Raw genomic sequence first — 17,825 nt, forward strand, 5'->3', positions numbered from 1 at the left:
ATGTACAGTGCACCAAGCTGCCATAAACTGAAGCACCTAGCTACGCAGCACCCTGATCAAGAAAGGACAAACATTACCAGTAACCTAAATGGTCTGCTCATCCTCACTGCCAGCACACCTCTCACCCTGCAGACACCTAGAGTAACCACTACCCTGACTTCTAAAAACCAATTCGTTTCACCTGTATTGGTATTTATAGAAATTCAATAACACAGTAGGTACTCTTTTGTGTTCACCATCTTTCCCATAGCCTTTTGTGAGATTTAACTGCATTTTTGTGAGGACATGTAAATCCTTCATTCTCACTGCCCTATAGTATTTCACTGGATGGGGACACCATGATTTATACATACATTCAACTGCCAACGGGCAGGTGTGTGGCTTCCAATTAGGGGCTATTTTAAATAGTGTACCTGAACATTCTACACAAGACTTTTGTAGAAACTTGTCATTCCCCTAACCCTTAAACTGTCGAGGCACAGAGGAGGTCCATGTCTAACTTTCTTAGGAACTACTAAACTGCTTTCCAAAATGGTTGTACCCATGAACACTTTGACGACATGTGAGACTTCCTACGGCCACATGTCCTCACCAACAGCTGGAATGATTCCATGGTTTGTTTTGTTTAAAGATTTTATTTATTTGTCAGAGAGAGAGCACGAGCAGGGGTGAGGGGTATAGGGAGAGGGAGAAGCAGACTTCCCACTGGGCAGGGAACCTGATGTGGGGCTCGATCCCAGGACCCTGGGATCATGACCTGAGCAGAAGGCAGACACTTAACCGACTGAGTCAACCAGGCACCCTCCATGGTTTTGTTCTATTTAGCTCTTCTGGTGAGGCTGCCGTTGTGTTTACAACTCCACGATGACAAATGGAAAGCAGCCCCTTTCCACATGCTTATTGGACATTTGGATTATCATCTTTTATGAAGTGTCTATTCAAATCTGTTGCTCATTTTTCTATTGGGTCATTCTTTTCTCTTACTGATTTCTAGTTCTTTACATGTTTGCAATACAATCTGTTGATCAGACATGTATACTGGGAATGTCTTCTTACACTCTGTGGGTTGTCTTTTTAATCTCTTAATAGTGTCTTTCTATGAACAGAAGCTCTTAATTTTAATAGACTTGGTATATTTATTTTAATTAGTGTTTTCTGTGTCCCTTTTAAGAATCTCTGCCTACTCCAAGGTCAAGATGTTCTCTTTTGTTTAAAAAAGATGTATTTATTTATTCTTAGAGAAAGAAGTGGGGAGGGGCAGTGGGAGAGGAAGAGAAAGAATCTCAAGCAGACTCCTCGCTGAGCACAGAACTGGACTCGGGGCTCGATCTCATGCCCCTCAGATCATGACCTGAGCCCAAATCAAGAGTCAGATGCTTATCCAACTGGGCCACCCCGATGCCCCTCTTATGCTCTCTTCTAAAAGTCTTTACCTTTCACAGACAAATTTGAATCATTTTTTATGGCATTACGTAAGGGTCCAGTACATCTGCAGGATAAACTCATAGAAATGGAGTTGGTAAGTCAAAAGGCATATGCATTTTTTATTTTAATCAATATTTGATAGAGGTTATACCAATTTTAATTGGATTTTTTCAGACCACAATGATATGGCACACACAGTATTATTATAAGACACAGCACATTAGAATTTCACTTACACCAAAGTTCCCAATATTTTCTGAGACTTAGGATCCCTTTTTCAAAGACAATAAACATGTAACTATGCTTCAAGTATCCACTGATTGAGAACAGATATACAAGCATGTAAGTTCATAGAAACTGTGCCTCACAATCCTGTGAGATGGAAAAACTAAAATGAATGTTGTCATGATGTGGGAGGCAGGCCTTCCCTGTTTATTTGCTCCTGTTCATAAGGGAGCTCAAAGCCTGGCTGGAGTGCTTCAGAAACCAGGTAGACAGACGCCAGCCCTGTTCTAGGAGGAGTCTGCTCCAAAGCGAAGTCCACAGTAGCTCTCGGCCTGGGATGAGGCTGCATCGCCTCCCTCGTATCAAGCTGTCCCTTCCCATCAGAACAGGGCAAGAGGACTTGCATCCACCACGACAGCAGGAAGCCTTACTCAAACTTCTCCTAGCTTAAGTGTTCTGAAAAGAGCATCATTATTTTGCTCAAAATAGAGGTCTAAATTAAGACCAATATTCTCTCGTTTCCAGGTCAATATTATAATCCTTTATGATCAATACATGACCTCTCCTTCACCCATCAACACTAGGTAAACCACAGTAAGATTCATTCTCAAACATGCCTGTAATGTTGTAAGAATGTCATGCTGCTTATTAATTTTGCGACTGACATTATGTCAATACCATGGTGCTGGGGACCAAAGACCCACTGGGCCCATAGCAGGTCTGAAATATGACCACCATGAACCCACAGCATAACTTCTACTTTGCAGGCTCAAACCTCCAAACATACTTCCTTCCCAGAACTCTTAAAAAGGGGAAGGTGAACAGCAAAGAAAACCACCAACAAAATGAAAAACAGCCTACCAAATGGGAGAAAATATTTGCAAATCATCTGTCTGTTAAGGCGTTATCCAATATATAAAGAAATCATAAACTCGGTAGCAAAAAAAAAATCCAAATTAAAAATGGGAAGATCTGAATAGACATTTTTCCAAAGAAGATACACAGATGCCCCAGACACACATGACAAGATACCCAACATCACTAATCATCAGGGAAATGCAAATCAAAACCACGATGAGCTATCACCTCACATCTTTTAGAATGTTATTATTAAAAAGACAAGAAGCAAGTATTGGTGAAGAAGAAGAGAAGTCTTGTGTACTGTTGATGGGAATGTAAATTAGTGCAGCTAGAATGGAAAACAGTATGGAGATTCCTCAAAAATTAAAAATAGAACTACCATATAATCCATCAATCCCATTTCTGGGTATTTACTCAAAGGAACACTAACTTGAAAAGATCTCTGCACCTCCACTTTTAATGCATTATTTATAATAGCCAAGATTTGGAAACAAGCTAAGGGTCCACTGATGGATGAATGGACAAAGAAAATGTGATACAGACACACAGGAATATTATTCAGCCATAAAAAAAGAAGAAAATCCTGCCATTTACAACAAAATGGATGGACTCTGAGGGCATTATGCTAAGTGAAAGAAGTCAGAGAAAGACAAATACTGTATGTTATCACTTACATGTGGAATCTAAACAAAAAAACATAAAAACAGAACTCAGAACAGACTGGTGGCTACCAGAGGTGGGGGATGGGTGGCGATCAAAAGGTACAAACTTCCAATTCTAAAATAACTAAGTCTTGGGGATGTAATATACAGCAATAAGGACTACAGTTAACAATACTGTATTGTATATTTGAAAGTTGAGAGTAGCTTTTAAAAGTCCTCATCCTGGGGCTCCTGGGCGGTACAGCTGGTTACCCGTCTGACTCTTGGTTTCAGCTCAGGTCATGATCACAGGGTCATGGGTTCGAGCCGCATTTGGCTCCGTGCTTAGCGTGAAGTCTGCTTGAGATTCCTTCTCTCTCTCCCCTCCTCTCCCTCTGCCCCTCCTACTCATGCTCTTTCTCTCTAAAACAAATAAATAAATCTTAAAAAAAGTCTTCAACACGAGGAAAACTTTGAAAGGATGTGTGGTGATAGATGTTAACTAGACTTAACATGGTGATCACTCCACATTATAGACACTTTACATTATACATGTGAAACTACTATCATGTTATATGTCAATGATATTTCAATAAAAGGGAGGAGAAGATGATTTAATAGCTGGATCTTACTTATACCAAAACCTCCACCTAGAAAAAACCCAGGGAAGACAGGCATTTTCCCTTTAGGACCGTGTGGGGTGCAATTACTTGTCAGACCCCTAAGTAGATGTATAAAGAAACTTGCTCTGGCCAGTTACAAAGAGAGAGGAAGCAGCTAGAAGACAACAGGCTGAAGCACAAATTTGCTAGTAGCCCCGTGACTCTGGTTAATCACTTTATGCCTCTGGGGCATATTTTTCCAATATATGAGGGTGTTAGGTATGAGGGGATGCGTACAGACAGACTCTAGCCCTTAATATTTTATGATTTGCTATACAAAAGGGCAAAACTGTCAGATTTTTATAACTGAGGTTTATGACTTACAGCCAGTCTCCAGCAGGAAAGTCTGGGGAGGGAGAGCCCTATCATTCCAGACTCATAGAAAGTACAAAGTACAGTGCATCCTGTCCCAGGTACACATACAAACCAGTCAGCAGGATGCAGTCTTACTCACCTTGGCTGAGTCAGAAAAGAGCTATTTTCAAGAGGGAATTAATCGCTGCTCTGATTTCTTTTCTTCAAGTTAAGTTATTTGACAAGGAATGGATGCCTAGGATTCTTAGAGAGGGTACCCAAGGGGTCCAACGACTGCATCTGACATGGATGGTCCCAGAGTTTAAAGGGGAGTTGGAAAAGTAGGAGAAAATGGCACAATCTGGAAACGTGGATCCATGAATATAAAGCCACTGGAACAATAGCAGCTTTGCGACGGCACAGAGCTTTGTAAAAGACAAAAGCCACTTTTGTCTCTTGCTTGGGAACTGGTGGCCAGCAATTCAAACAATCGTTTGAGTCCCGACTGCCAGCCCAGGCTCCCAGAGGACATGGCCTGAACATCACTTGCAAAAATAAAATTAACACAACCATCCTCCACTTTCCCTTGCTCACCCAAATCTCTGCCTCAAAGTCATTTCTTAGCCTGATCTCAAAAGCACTTTTTTAAACTTAAAAATAAAAGCCCACGATTCCTGAGGTATGCTGGAGGGCTACTTATAAACCAATGTCAAAGGACTCCCAAAGGATTTGTCATACCTTTAACACCCACAGACAGTGGACATTTCATGGGTGATTTTATCTCTTTGATGAGGGAGAAAACTATTTTTCCCTCCTTTCAAATATTTAGTGAAGAACAGACTATGTGACCTTAATCAATTTCCTGAGCCACAGATACAGGTCAAATTCTATTACAATTCTGTTATAACTCTCAATTTAAATGAGTGGTAATAGGTTGACCCATGTTCCTTTCTTTATTCTTTTGACAGTACTAAAATATTTTCTATGTATAGAGTTGTAATTGTTGTCACATTGAATATTGCTGGGAATAGACTAGAAGTTGGAAAATTTTCCCTTTATGGGAAAATTCATTACAGTGAGATTTGATTCCTTACCCCCCAAACTCCACTGGTCTGTCTCTTAATATTTGGATGAGGAGAAACCACAAGTTAAGTTTCAGCTAACACGCTGAAAGATATGACCACCACAAAAGGCCTTCTACGAATAAGGACAAACTAAATCTTGAGTAACTCCTCCCTTTGCGGCCAAGCCCCTTGCCAGTACTCTAAATTACTTTTTCTTCTCCACATGACTTGTGATCTCCTATATTTTTAAATTACCCTGTACACAGTATATACTGTGCTTATTATAAGGGATCTCAACTCATTTTTTGTAATAGGAAGGAACAAATGCATTTAAAAGCCTTGTTTCGGGGCATCTTGGGCGTCTACTATTGGCTCAGGTCATGATCTCAGAGTCCCAGGATCAAGCCCCAAGCGGGGCTCGCTGCTCAGCGGGGAGCCTGATTCTCCCTCTGACCCTCCTCCCCTCATTCTTGCACTCTCTCTCTCTCTCTCTCTCTCTCTCGCTCATAAATAAATAAATACATAAATATATAAATCTCTGAAATAAAAGCTTGTTTCTTTCATTAGATTTCATCTTCTTTTCTCTCCAAGTCATGTGCTCAACACAGCATTAATGCAGTGACTCAGAACCTCCTAAACCCTATTTACCACTGTGGTCAAGCACCTTCCTCCACGAAGCCTCCACAAATAACGAAGGAGGAGGAGGAAGGGGGGGAGGGGAAGAGGAGGACTATTCCCATTTTTCTTTCCTATCTAATAAGGCATCCTTTAGGATTTCAATTCCTCTCCCACCCCACCGTGTTCACACAATCCTCTGCTTAGGCAATGTGTTAAAACTATTTTATTATTTAAATGTTCCTCTTCTCACTGCTTTTGATTGCACCTCACTGGAAGGACACATAGGGCAGTAAACCTCATAGCCAGGAGAAAATGCCCTCTCACGGTAGACAAGACAAATTGAGGTAGATGATGGGTTCAGTGTTCATTTATTACTCCATCATGTATTTACTGAGTGCTGACCATGTGTCAGGTGCTTTTCCCAGGGCTGGGGTTCACTAATGAAAACGACAAGGTTCCTGTCCTCGTAACTTTACATTCTAGCGCAGGAGACAAGCAGAAAACACAATCAAATAAATAAATAGGACAATTATAGACCATGTAAAGAGAATAAAGGGGGAAAGAGAGACATTGAGAGGTGTGGGGCAGGCAAGGTGTGGGCAAGTACCCTTAGGTTCTTAGGAGGATCTAAGGAGGGATTTTTAAATCTCTTTTTATCTAACTACAGTTGATGCTTATTATTTGCAGATTCTGTATTTGTGAATTCTCCTACTCGCTAAAATGCATCTGCAGCCTCAAATGAATATTCCTGGTACTTCCAGGGCCACTCTCAGATGTGTGCAGAGGGGCAAAACATAACAGGCAAGTTTCCACCTGAGGTCCAACAAGGCGACAGACCCTCTTTTTGTTTCAGTTCTCATATGGCAAACAAGCATCCTTTTTGCAGTTTTAAAGGTACTGCCATGTTCTTCTCATATTACACTTTTTGTTAATGACTTCACTATTTGAAATGGCCCCGAGCTTCGTGCTGAAGTGCTGTGTAGTGCTCCTAGCCCAAAAAGCTGTGATTTGTCTAATGGAGAAAATACATGTGTTAGATAAGCTTTGTTCAGGCTTGAGTCATTGTGCTTTGTTCAGGCTGTGAGTTCACTGCTAGTGAATCAATGATGTATATTAAAGGTCTTTAAACCTTACACAGAAACACACATAAAATAAGGTTATGTATTGACCAGTTGATGAAAACATGACCAGAGGCTCACAGGAACCTGACCTTGAATTTCCCCTAAAAACAATGGCTTAGTATTCCCTAAGTCAGTGTTCCCGGCTACTTTATAGAATATTAACTACCACCAATCACAGGGATCTACATTATAACAAGGAGAACGCCTCAGTTGGGCATCATCCTCACTTTTTAATGAGAAATGGCCTGACAGGTACTGGATTCTAGCCAGACTCCAGTACACTGTTTTATTTTTGTTGGTGTTATTTTTATAGTTGCTTTTTCCTATGGCATATGATGCTGGTTCTCCTTTAATGGTAGAAATGTAGGATTTTCTTTTCCAATAATTGTTTTCAATAAAAACTAAAAAAAAAAAGGCAGCAACATAGAGAGAAGATGAATTACGAAACAGACCAGGCAAATGGGTATGGAATCAGACATGAAGCGGCTTCACAAGGGCACCTGGACACAGCAGATATCAAGGTGACAATGAACAACTGAAGTTTGGGGAAACATACAGAGTAGAGTTTTGGCTTGGGAGTGAGATTATAGAGCCATAGGTGAAAAATGTATCCTCCATGAGCCTCAGTTTTCTTATCTGGAAAAGGGGACAATATATGAGAATTACAGCATTACTCAGTTTATTTAAACAACAGGTAAAGAAACAAAGCTGAAACTTTTTGGTCTTGGAACCACTTTTTACTCTTAAAAGTTACTGAGAATCTCAAAGAGCTTTAGTTTATGTGGGTTACATCTATCACTATTTACCGTATTAGAACATAAAACTGAGACATTTTACACTTTTTTATTTAACTAATTTAAAATTACCATAATAGGGGCAGCTGGGTGGCTCAGTCAGTTAAGCAGCTGACTTCGGCTCAGGTCATGATCTTGGGTCCTGGGATGGAGCCTCGTAGTGCGCTCCATGCTCAGCGGGGAGTCTGCTTCTCCCTCTGCCCCCTCCCACCCTCCCCCTCCGCTCATGCTCTCTCTCTCTCAAATAAATAAATAAAACCTTAAAAATAAAATAATCATGGGGCACCTGGGTAGCTCAGTTGGTTGGGTTACCAACTCTTGATTTCAGCTCAGGTTATGATTTCAGGGTCCTGGGATCAGGCCCCACCTCGGGCTCTGCGCTCAGTGTGGAGTCTGCTCGTTCCTTTCCCTCTGTTCCTCCCCCTGCTTGCACACACACTCTAATAATATTTTTTTAAAAAATAAATAATAAATAAAATAATCATAATAAACCCAATGCATGTTTTTTTATGAATATGTATTTTTCCAAACAAAAACACTTGGGAGAGGCACTGCTTTGCATCTCTGTAAATCTGTTTAATGTCTGCCTTCATGAAAGGCAATTGGATTCTCCCATCGACTTCGGCATTCAATCTGCTGCGATATCACACTTCATGCAGTTTCTGGGAAACTGTATTGTATACTCATGAGCAGGTAGAGTGAAACAAGCCAATAACATTTTAGTATTATTGCCAAAAAGGTTTTAATCTCATGGACCCACTGAAAATATCTCCAAAACCCCCACACGTACCCGGAACGTACTGAATTAAAGGATTTAAAACAGTCACAAAGTAAATTCATAATAATACTAATTCTCTATTCCTTTTATTCTTAGCCTCAATGTTATTAGAACACAAACACATTAGGGAAAAGACTTCTTCAGCTGTATGTATAATATCTAGCAGTACCATGACTCCTGTAGACAGCTTATTCTGGTTCCATGACTAATTAGCTGTGTGATCTTCAGCCAAAGATTTTTAATCTGTGTTCAAATTCAGAGATCCATGGACTTGAAAAGGGAAAAAAATACATCTCTATTTTCTAACCCTCAGCATTTACTTTAATTATGACTGTAGGCAATAAAGCCCCACTTGTACCAAACTGAAATCATAGGTATTTTCATATCATATCACAGTTACTGCAGATATCTTAAAAAAATCATATATGCTCACCACTAATTCAAAAGCATGGTTGTTATGAGACCTGCCACTAGATCTTGTTATCTAGTGCATTAATAAGCACATATATTACAATATCACAAATTTTGAAAAATATCTTGACAGCTGTATTTCAATACAACTGGGTTTCATTTTCAATCCTTCATAGTTGACTTTATGCAGTTAAAATCATTACTCTAAGAAAGTGATCCACCGGCTTAACCAGATGACCAAGGGAGTTCAAAGGAGTTCAAAAGGTTACTTTGCGTTAAGCAATTCATTTTACCTCTTTAGACACTAAGTTCCTCTCTTTAAAAGGAAACTAGACTAGTTATTCTCTGAGACCCTCCCCTCAAGAGCTGGATGGGAACCCACAGCACACCTGAATGCATTATTAACAAAGAGCTACAAGGGTCTGCTTTCAATCTTTACACCAGCATTTGAGGGACTACCCTACCAAGCTAAATGCTTTCAGATTAATGGGGCCTAGCAGAACCAAACAGATGAAGAGCTAATGGTGAAAACAAAGGTTCTCCCACGTTACCTTTTATTGCATTGTAACAATATAGATCACAAACAATAATGAATTATTTTGCAAAAAAAATCAACCATCAACATAATCAGGGACTGTTATTGATATAAAAAGCTTGTTTGGGTGCAGACTTAAACATAAATGTTTCAAATCATCAGAAGAGTAACCTGGATATATATCACTAAAGTTTGCTTTAAGTCTAAATAAAAGCGATTATACCCTCCTATCCTCAAACAGAAAAATTTCAAGAAAGAAAGGAAGAAAGAAAGAAAAGGAGAAAGAAAGAGAGAGAGAGGGAAAGAAAGAAACAAAGAAACAAAGAAAGAAAAGAAAAAGAAAGAAAGAAAGAAAGAAAAAGAGAAAGAGAAAGAAAGAAAGAAAGAAAGAAAGAAAGAAAGAAAGAAAGAAAAAGAAAGAAAGAAAGAAAAAGAAAAAGAAAGAAGAAAGAAAAAGAAAAGTAAAGTAAAGAAAAAGGAAGGAAGAAAAGAGTGGCTTGGGAAGCACACTTGTTTCTAAGCACTTGGCATGGAACACTTCACACAGGGATACTAATGGACTAGAACTTTAAAGAAGCAAATCTATTGGTCCTCTCCCTTGATAGAGAGATAACACACATGGGTCATTTAGGCCCTTCCAAATGCTAGAGATTGAGCCAACAGAGCTATGTTTAAGAACTAAGAAAGCCCAGACAGATTACATTTCAGTCCCCATAGAAAAATCTAGGCTATGTCAGGAGCAGCCAATAATGGCACCAAGATAATATAAGGGTAGAGACTGCCAGCCTCCCTTAGCAAAATTTAAATTGAGATCAAAGCGCTACCCTCACACAGAGTAGCTGTGAGTCATTAAAATGGTTCAAAATGTCTATCATATGGTTTCCTTCACCTAGAAACGCAATCCAACCAGCAGACACTCACAAGTGATAACTATCCCCCCAAAAGTCCAACAAGCCAATTTTCCTAATTATATTTAAATGAGTCTGTCTACTCTATGCTTTCTTATTTTCTCAACAGCACATCTCATTTTTTTTTTTTTTTTTTTTTTTTTACTTGCAAAGATAAAGACAGACTGAAGGCTCTCGCTTCGCGCATTTAACCAAATCATATTGTGGTGAATGGGAATGTGGGGAGAGGAGCTGCCTTAAATCATCACAGAAATTAGGTTAGGGCTTTACAGTGTCACCTCAAGACCAAGGACAAGCAGTTACTGAATGCATGCTCTATATCTGGTATTGTGACAGGGATACAGAACCATAACCTTCTGATTGAGTGAGCCCAAGAATAAAAGGATAAGTAACAAAGGATGGCACAATGTCATCATTGTCAGGAGAGGCATAAAGGTTTGGGAAGGTCTGGCTCATACCAAACCTGGGGAAGCAATGGGAATAGATTTGAGCCCTGAGGAAAAGGCCGGACTGGGGAGGATGCAGACGTGGGAGGGCACTCTGGACAGGGGACAGGCACAAGGGAGCAAATTCCCAAAGGAGAGACCCTCCACTGCATATTGCACAAGAGCAAAGAAGGGCAGTGTCGGCACTGGTGAGTTCATGAAAGAAGCCAGGAGAGATAAGGTTGGTAGAGACAGGTTGAACAAGATTTTCAAACCTTGAAAGTTGGGCTCAATTTAGACTTTACCCTGTAGGCCAAGGAAGGCTTCCAAGCAGGGAGGTGTTCCGAACAACAGTGAGTTTTAGGAATAAACAATGGTGATTTATCTGCTCGGCTAATCTGTCCTAACAGTGGGTCCTTTTGTCAAACCAAGATTAATCAGAATCTATTGTGTCTAGTAAAATAAGTGTGCCAAATTATATCCTGGGGCAATTTTTCTACCACCGATGCCCTGGAAATGCAATTCAAATACTTCTGACTGATGATAAATAACTGGGTAAAATGACTCCAGAACAGGAAAAAAAAAGTATATTAAAAAGAAAACGTCATACTTGCCCCTATGACTGTGGCAATTAAAACCATATTTGGGGGGGTATGCTTGCATGAACTACACAAAAGTCCTCATAGTTTTGGATCCTGTTAAAATTAAAACCGATAACTTTGTTAGTAATTAATGATTAGGCATTGCTAAATATGCTTTAATTTAGTAGCACTCTGTAACGCTCAAAAATAAAGAAATTCATTCCCTCTATCTTAGACCATTTCACCTCCATAACTATTGGCGACTTACTAGCAACTGCGAGAAGCCTCATGACCAAATTATAACCAGGTAGTCTGGGGCAGAAGAAACACATACTTATTTCAGAGTTGTAGCGACAGGAGAGTGCAAGGATTCTAAATAAAATTTAAGAGGAAACAAGTTTTTTGGAATAGAGGGAAAACAAGGAATTTCTTATATAGAATATATACCATTATATATACAGACACATACATAAAGGGTCATAATTAAGAATACTATAGTAAATGTGAAAGGGTTTGGTTGTTGGTTTTTTTTAACTGACTCGTGATTAGAGTTGAAAAGCACTTAGAGGATAAAAAAACAAAACAAAACAAGAGTATCTTTTAAAAGGGGGCGCCTGGGTGGCTCAGATGGTTAAGCATCTGCCTTCGACTCAGGTCATGATCCCAGCGTCCTGGGATCGAGTCCCGCATCGGGCTCCCTGCTCCTTGGGAGCCTGCTTCTCCCTCTGCCTCTCTCTCTCTCTCTTTCTCATGAATAAATAAATAAAATCTTTAAAAAAAAAAATAAAAAGGACTTCACTGTCAGAAAACGCAGAAGCATAGAAGTTGTTCAGGGACCGACCACTCCCTACTAACTGAAGCGGTGAGGAAAAATGGGGGGGCAGGGAAAGGACGAAAATAAAAGATTAAATTACCAATGGGCCAAATGAATGAACCTGAGAGCAAGTGATACAATTCTCAACACACACAACTGTGTTTATTCTAGGGAACCGCTCGGAAGTCTACTTGCCCCTGTAATCGCCTGGCTAATGGCAGTCTTTCCAGGAGACCTCAGCAACCTCACTCCTGGATAAAAGGTTCAAGGACCATGGCTTTTCACCTGGGTCCAAACCAGGCACAGCCAGCGTCTCGGGTCCAAAACAACACAACACCAATCCCTCCGCGGGTGGTGGGGGCACTTCCAGCACCGCTGTTGGTAATGCCAAGTGCCTGGCCAGGACCTGTCCCAGTTTTCTTAACAACATATCCTCATGTTATCCCACGATGAAACTCGGGGCTCAGAAGGCAGTCTTACAGCGCCTTCATGCAAGCTCCGTTAGGAACGAGCGTGTCTGCACAATCAGCCCCCGGGGGCAACCACCCCCATTGCCTGGTCACACACTTCCTGTCTCTTCCATCACCTCCACCCCACGACTTCAGTTTCCCGCATCAGTTTAAAACTGTTAGCAGGGTCCCAGTCCCTGGGAGGTAAGGGGGGCGGGCGGCTTTCTACCCCCAAACCCTCACATTGGGACCTCAGAGAGAACCCAGGAAGAGGGAAGGCAGAAAGCGCTGGGTCCGCGAGAGGCACCCGCATTCCGCCGACGGCGGAGGATCATAAACTACTCAATGAAACCACAAGGATGGGGAGGAGAAAGGCGAGTACCAGGGCCGGGTGCCCCAAATGAATAGCTGGCGAGCGCTCGTCTTTGACATTTCCACCTTGCGGAGCGCTGGAGCTTTGGGTTCGGGAGCCGGCTTACCAGTCCCGGAGCCCGAGTGCACTTTTAGCCACTCGGATTCCCCAAACCCGGAGGGACGTCCCCAACCGGGAACTGCCGTCGCGGGAGTTGAGTGTTGACTGCGCCTGCGAGGGCAGCGGGAGCCGAACCCGGTGCCGGGAAGCGCGGGTACCCAGTGGCCAGGCGTCCGCCGTCCAACTTTGCGCAGGGCAGGGCCGCTCCCGCGAACTTCGCGGCAGCCGGGCGCGGGCGGGGTGGGGCTAGCACTCACCAACCCCGTACTTCTGCCTCTTGGTCGGGATCCAGCGGGCCATGGCGGCGACCTCGCCCCGCCGCGACTGCGGCGGCGGCGCCGGCGGTGGCGGCTGCAGCTGCGGCGGCTACAGCTCCTGGGGCCCCGGCCGCCGCCGCGCTGCGCTCCTGCGCGCCCCGGGCTCCTCCGCCATGTTCCAGCAAACTTCGCCTACCCCGCGAGCCGTCTCCCCGCCGCGCCGCCCGCACGGGATTCGCTCCCTCTCGGCCCCGGCCCGCGGTCACCTGCTGGGCCCGGCGGCCGCGCCGCCGTGCGCGCCCCTCCCGGCACCGCCCCGGCCCCTCCCGCCGGCCGCGCCCTCCGCCCGCCGGGGCCGCCTCCGCGCCCCGACCCGCGGGCGCCCGGCCTCTCCCACCCGCCCCGGGGCTCTGCGCTCGCCCGGCTCCGCCTCGCGCACTTCCCGGGAGCGGCTTCCCAGGGCCGACTGGGCTGAGGTTTTTTCCTTTTAGTGTTTGGCGTTTTTCCCCGCCTTCCTCACCCGGATTAAACCCTCGAGGATGGATCCCGGGGGGCGTCGGGAGGGCAGCGCTGGAGGCGCGGGGCACACCCAGGCGGGCTGCGGGCCGCGCGGGTGGGCGAGGAGTGCGGGGTCGCTCCCACTGCGCGCCGCGCCTCTGGGGGAACGAGTAGAAATTCTTAAGTTGTCTCTTGGCTCCGGGCACCCCGAGTGCCTGGCACTCAGCGGGCGCTTAATAAATATTTGTTGAATGAATGAGCAGTTGACTACCGCGTTCACCCCCTAGAGCTTTAACTGACACAGAGAGAACCGGAAGCCGGACTCCAGGGCAGACATGATCTCCCAGGGCCACCGTTTATAGCTTTCAAAGCAGGCTCATTTGTCTTCGGGTAAATAGAGACCTGATGCGAGGGAGACGTGCTCCTCAAGTGTCAGTTTCCTAGGGGAGCTCCGTTGGGAAAAATTCTTTAGAGAGCCTTAACTTGGAAATCCTGTACCCCCAAAACACCGGGACTCCTCCCCAGCTGGAGAAATGCAGACCCTTATGCTCCAGGGAAAATTTCCCTCCAAGACCCCCCTTTTCCAAGAGACCAGCAGCCTAAAGAGCATCCCTGCGGAGAGGGGAATAGGGCACATCCTAGTCTTCTCTCCTTAACTGTCTGTATAGTTTTGACCAACAGCCAAATGCAGGGACTGCTCTTTCGAACCGCATTAAGTTTCCTCCTTTTTGGAGCCCTCTGAAACCTCTCCTGGAACTCACTTCCTCCTGGAGAGACCTCGGGAATGAAGATGGGATTAGAGACACCTGAGTTGGGGGAGAGGGGAGGGACGTTTTGCTACCTCACCCATAGAAGTAAAATCTCAGAGTAAATGACCAGCCGATTTATGTTCACGGTTTGAGAAAATACCTCTCGAAATTAATTGTTTTGTCATTGCAGTCTATGAAATTTTCCTTGCCTATTTGGAACATGAAAGAAAGATAAACACATAGTAAAAGGGAGTGAAACTTGATTGGAGAATTAGTGCATTGTAACTTTGGTAACTTTTGCAAAACGAGATCTGAAATTAAAAAAAAATAGGTCCTGTTCTAGGACTTACTCCTCAGGTTTACTTTCTTCTCCATCAAAAATAGGTATTTACTCACAGACTGTAACCATAAGTTAAGAATCTGTCATTTTCAGAAGGCATTCCACCATCTCCCTGAATATAATTTTTCTTTCTCTGCCAATGACATCATGATTAACCTGATTTCCCAGGCTAGATAATCTCTTCTTCTTTCCACATATGTTAATTATGTGCCTATTAGATGTCAGGCACTGTTCTAAGAATGGGTCACAGCAGTGAATACAGTAAAATCCCTACCCTCATAGAGCCTACAGTCTGGAAGAGGAGAGTAGAACAAAACAAAGATATGCCAAATGAGGCTAAGAATGTAGAGATAAATCCGAAGCAGGGAGGATAAGATTTCTGGGGGTTGGGGGGCGCGGGCTGCTGCTGTTTTATATTGTGTGCCTGCGAAAGTGACATTGATGTATAGACTGGAAGGAAGTATGGATTCCAGGGGAAAGTATTCTGGACATCAGGAACGACAAATGCAGAGGCCTGGGGGCATGATTAACAGGTTCTCAGAACAACAAGGACTCCTGGTTGGTAAGAGATGAATAAGGAGCAAACTTGGTCCAAGAGGCACAGGGTGGCCAGATAGAGCGGGACTCTGAAAGGCATAGTGAGGACTTACATATTACTACAGAAGACAAGGTTGGAGGGTTTTGAGCCAACCTAGGACACAATCTAATTTGCTTGACTGTGAGTTGAATGGACTATAAAGGCCCAAGGGAAGACATAGTAATATTTCAGTAGTTCAAGCAAGAAATAAAAGTAGTTGGGTCCAGGATGGTGGGGGAGAGATGGAAAAGAGTTTGGATTCTTGACATACACTGAAAGCAGAACCAACAGAAGTGCAGTGTGCACAGAGGGGAATTTACTGTGAGGCTTCTGGACGCTTTCATTAGCTTATGTTTTTGGAAAGTTTGCAAAGAAAAAGAAAATGTGTGTGTCTGTCTGTGTGTGTGTGTTTTTTTTTCTTAAGATCTTTACCGTGCCCCAGAGACCTTGGATCTTGTCCCTGGGTGTGATAGACAAGATGGGTCAAGTTTGACTCTAAGGTTGGGGGCTTGAGTAACTGGCAGATACATCCAAGTTGTTCTGTATTGAAGTTTTCCTTTCTTATTTCTTTAGGACTTACTTTGTCATACCTTCCTCAGTGATGCCTCCACTGAAACATTAGGAGCTGAAACATTTGCATTATAGAATGGGAGCTTCACAAAGTTATTTTAATCACCTCTGTTTAAGGAAATTGTTTGACCAATGTTCTCTACTGGTATACTCTGAATTCAATACACCTCAGGGTGTTCGTGCTCATCCAGTGGATATGGATTTCTACCAAAATCTGCCTTTTCTGGAATGTTTTCAGCTGCCACCCCCTACCACTTTTTGTAAAACTTGAGGTTTGAATTTGGGCACTGGATATTTCAGTTTGACAATAGTTGCATTAAGAGGGTTGGAGGCAAATGGAAAATTTTAATTACAGCTTTCAGTATGTTTATTCTTTTTCTTCTGAAGACTGAAGTCCACCCACTTCGTTATATCAGATGGTTAAATTCCAATTTGAAAGTCCATTTAAATCATAAAAGCAGAGCTATTCAATGTCTTTTATTAAAATTAAGCTGAAAATTAGAGAGTCAACTAGATGGGTAGGTGGAATAAGACCATGATTCCCAGAAATATCACTTTCTTTTTCCTCTGATATCTTTTCAGAAGAAACAGTAAGCATATTCCACAACCAGAGATATTCAGAACTCCAAAACAAACACAAATACAAACACATTTATGCACATGCCAGCATTAGCATACTCTGTTTGAAGGTGTCTTAGAGAAAGAAATGAATATAAATGATTTTGGAGGCTAGTTTGACGTGAAAATTGTGGCTGTCCCTTACAATGCCTAAGAGAATAGATGGATGTGAGGATAACTGGCAAGAGCTTCACTTCCTCCATTGATTAGCAGGTTTATTTTGCCAATCTGGCTGATTCGATTGCTTCTCTGAAAGAAGCTATGGATTCTGCTTAAAAAGCATCGCTCTCTCTCTCTCTCTCTCTCTCTTTTTTTTTCCTAGATAGAAGCAGCTTATTCTTGGAGCCTACATATGAGTGAGTGTAGTTGCCAGAATTCCCACCCCGCCAAAAAAGAGGAAAAATGTAATTGGCTCTAACCACCCCTTTAAGGGCAAATGCTTTAGGACAAGGGGGTTGTATGTAGGTCAGGTGCTGGGCGATGCATTGTCATTTGGGACCCGTGAGCTATACAGGACAAAGGAACAGACCTCCGCACCCCTAGAAGCACTTTATATATATATATATATATATATATATATATATATATACCCTACAAACTCACATCACTATCCACTCTCTGCCCCCCAAATGATTTGTCTGGTGAGGATCTCTGGGTCTGTTCTTGCCTCTGCCATGCGGCGTTATAGGTCCCGTTTCTCTGATGAGCGGGAAATAATGGTCAGTGCTCTAATGCCAGTCATTATCCTCATTCCCCCTTGCTGCTAGATTTATGCTTGGGAAGCACTTTCACCCTCTTCACGAATGCAGCAAAAAGCTTTTAGTTTTGTTTCTAGAATGCTCACTGCTGCCAATATCAAAATGTGCTTCAGGATCACCTTTGGGAGAAACCAATGACATAAGCAATTCAAAGTCATCAGTTTGATGAGAATTGGATCAATATTCACGTGAGAAGCAATGAACATCACTTGAGCTTTCAAAACTTTGTTTATAGACATATCTTGAAAAGTTCCTATATGTGTTGAGAATTTGTCTTCCTTAAACTCTTTAAAACAAGAGATGATAGGAACTAAGAAGCAATGTGGAAAATTATAATGTCAGCTTAAGTAAAAATAATTAAATTGTATATGCCATAATAA

General features: G+C 42.8%; 1 protein-coding gene across 5 annotated transcripts in view; it reads right to left on the minus strand.

Annotated features, from left to right (window-relative positions):
• DOCK5 (dedicator of cytokinesis 5) overlaps positions 1–13,630 on the minus strand; it is a 200,346-nt gene extending 186,716 nt beyond the window's left edge. For 2 of the 5 annotated variants that reach the window (XM_025873815.2, XM_025873813.2), the window contains exon 1: positions 13,336–13,625. In XM_025873815.2, the coding sequence (XP_025729600.1) occupies positions 13,336–13,378 (43 nt within the window). In that variant the 5' untranslated portion in view covers positions 13,379–13,625. Of the gene's footprint in view, positions 1–13,085; positions 13,094–13,335 lie in introns of those variants that run through there. The other 3 variants (XM_073892593.1, XM_073892594.1, XM_073892592.1) reach the window with 2 other exon arrangements.
• Between the last annotated feature and the right edge of the window lie 4,195 nt (positions 13,631–17,825).

The sequence above is a fragment of the Callorhinus ursinus genome, unplaced genomic scaffold (genome assembly GCF_003265705.2).
Source record: "Callorhinus ursinus isolate GAN/ISIS: 27379988/994484 unplaced genomic scaffold, GSC_fseal_2.0 scaffold4, whole genome shotgun sequence".
NCBI lineage: Eukaryota > Metazoa > Chordata > Mammalia > Carnivora > Otariidae > Callorhinus > Callorhinus ursinus.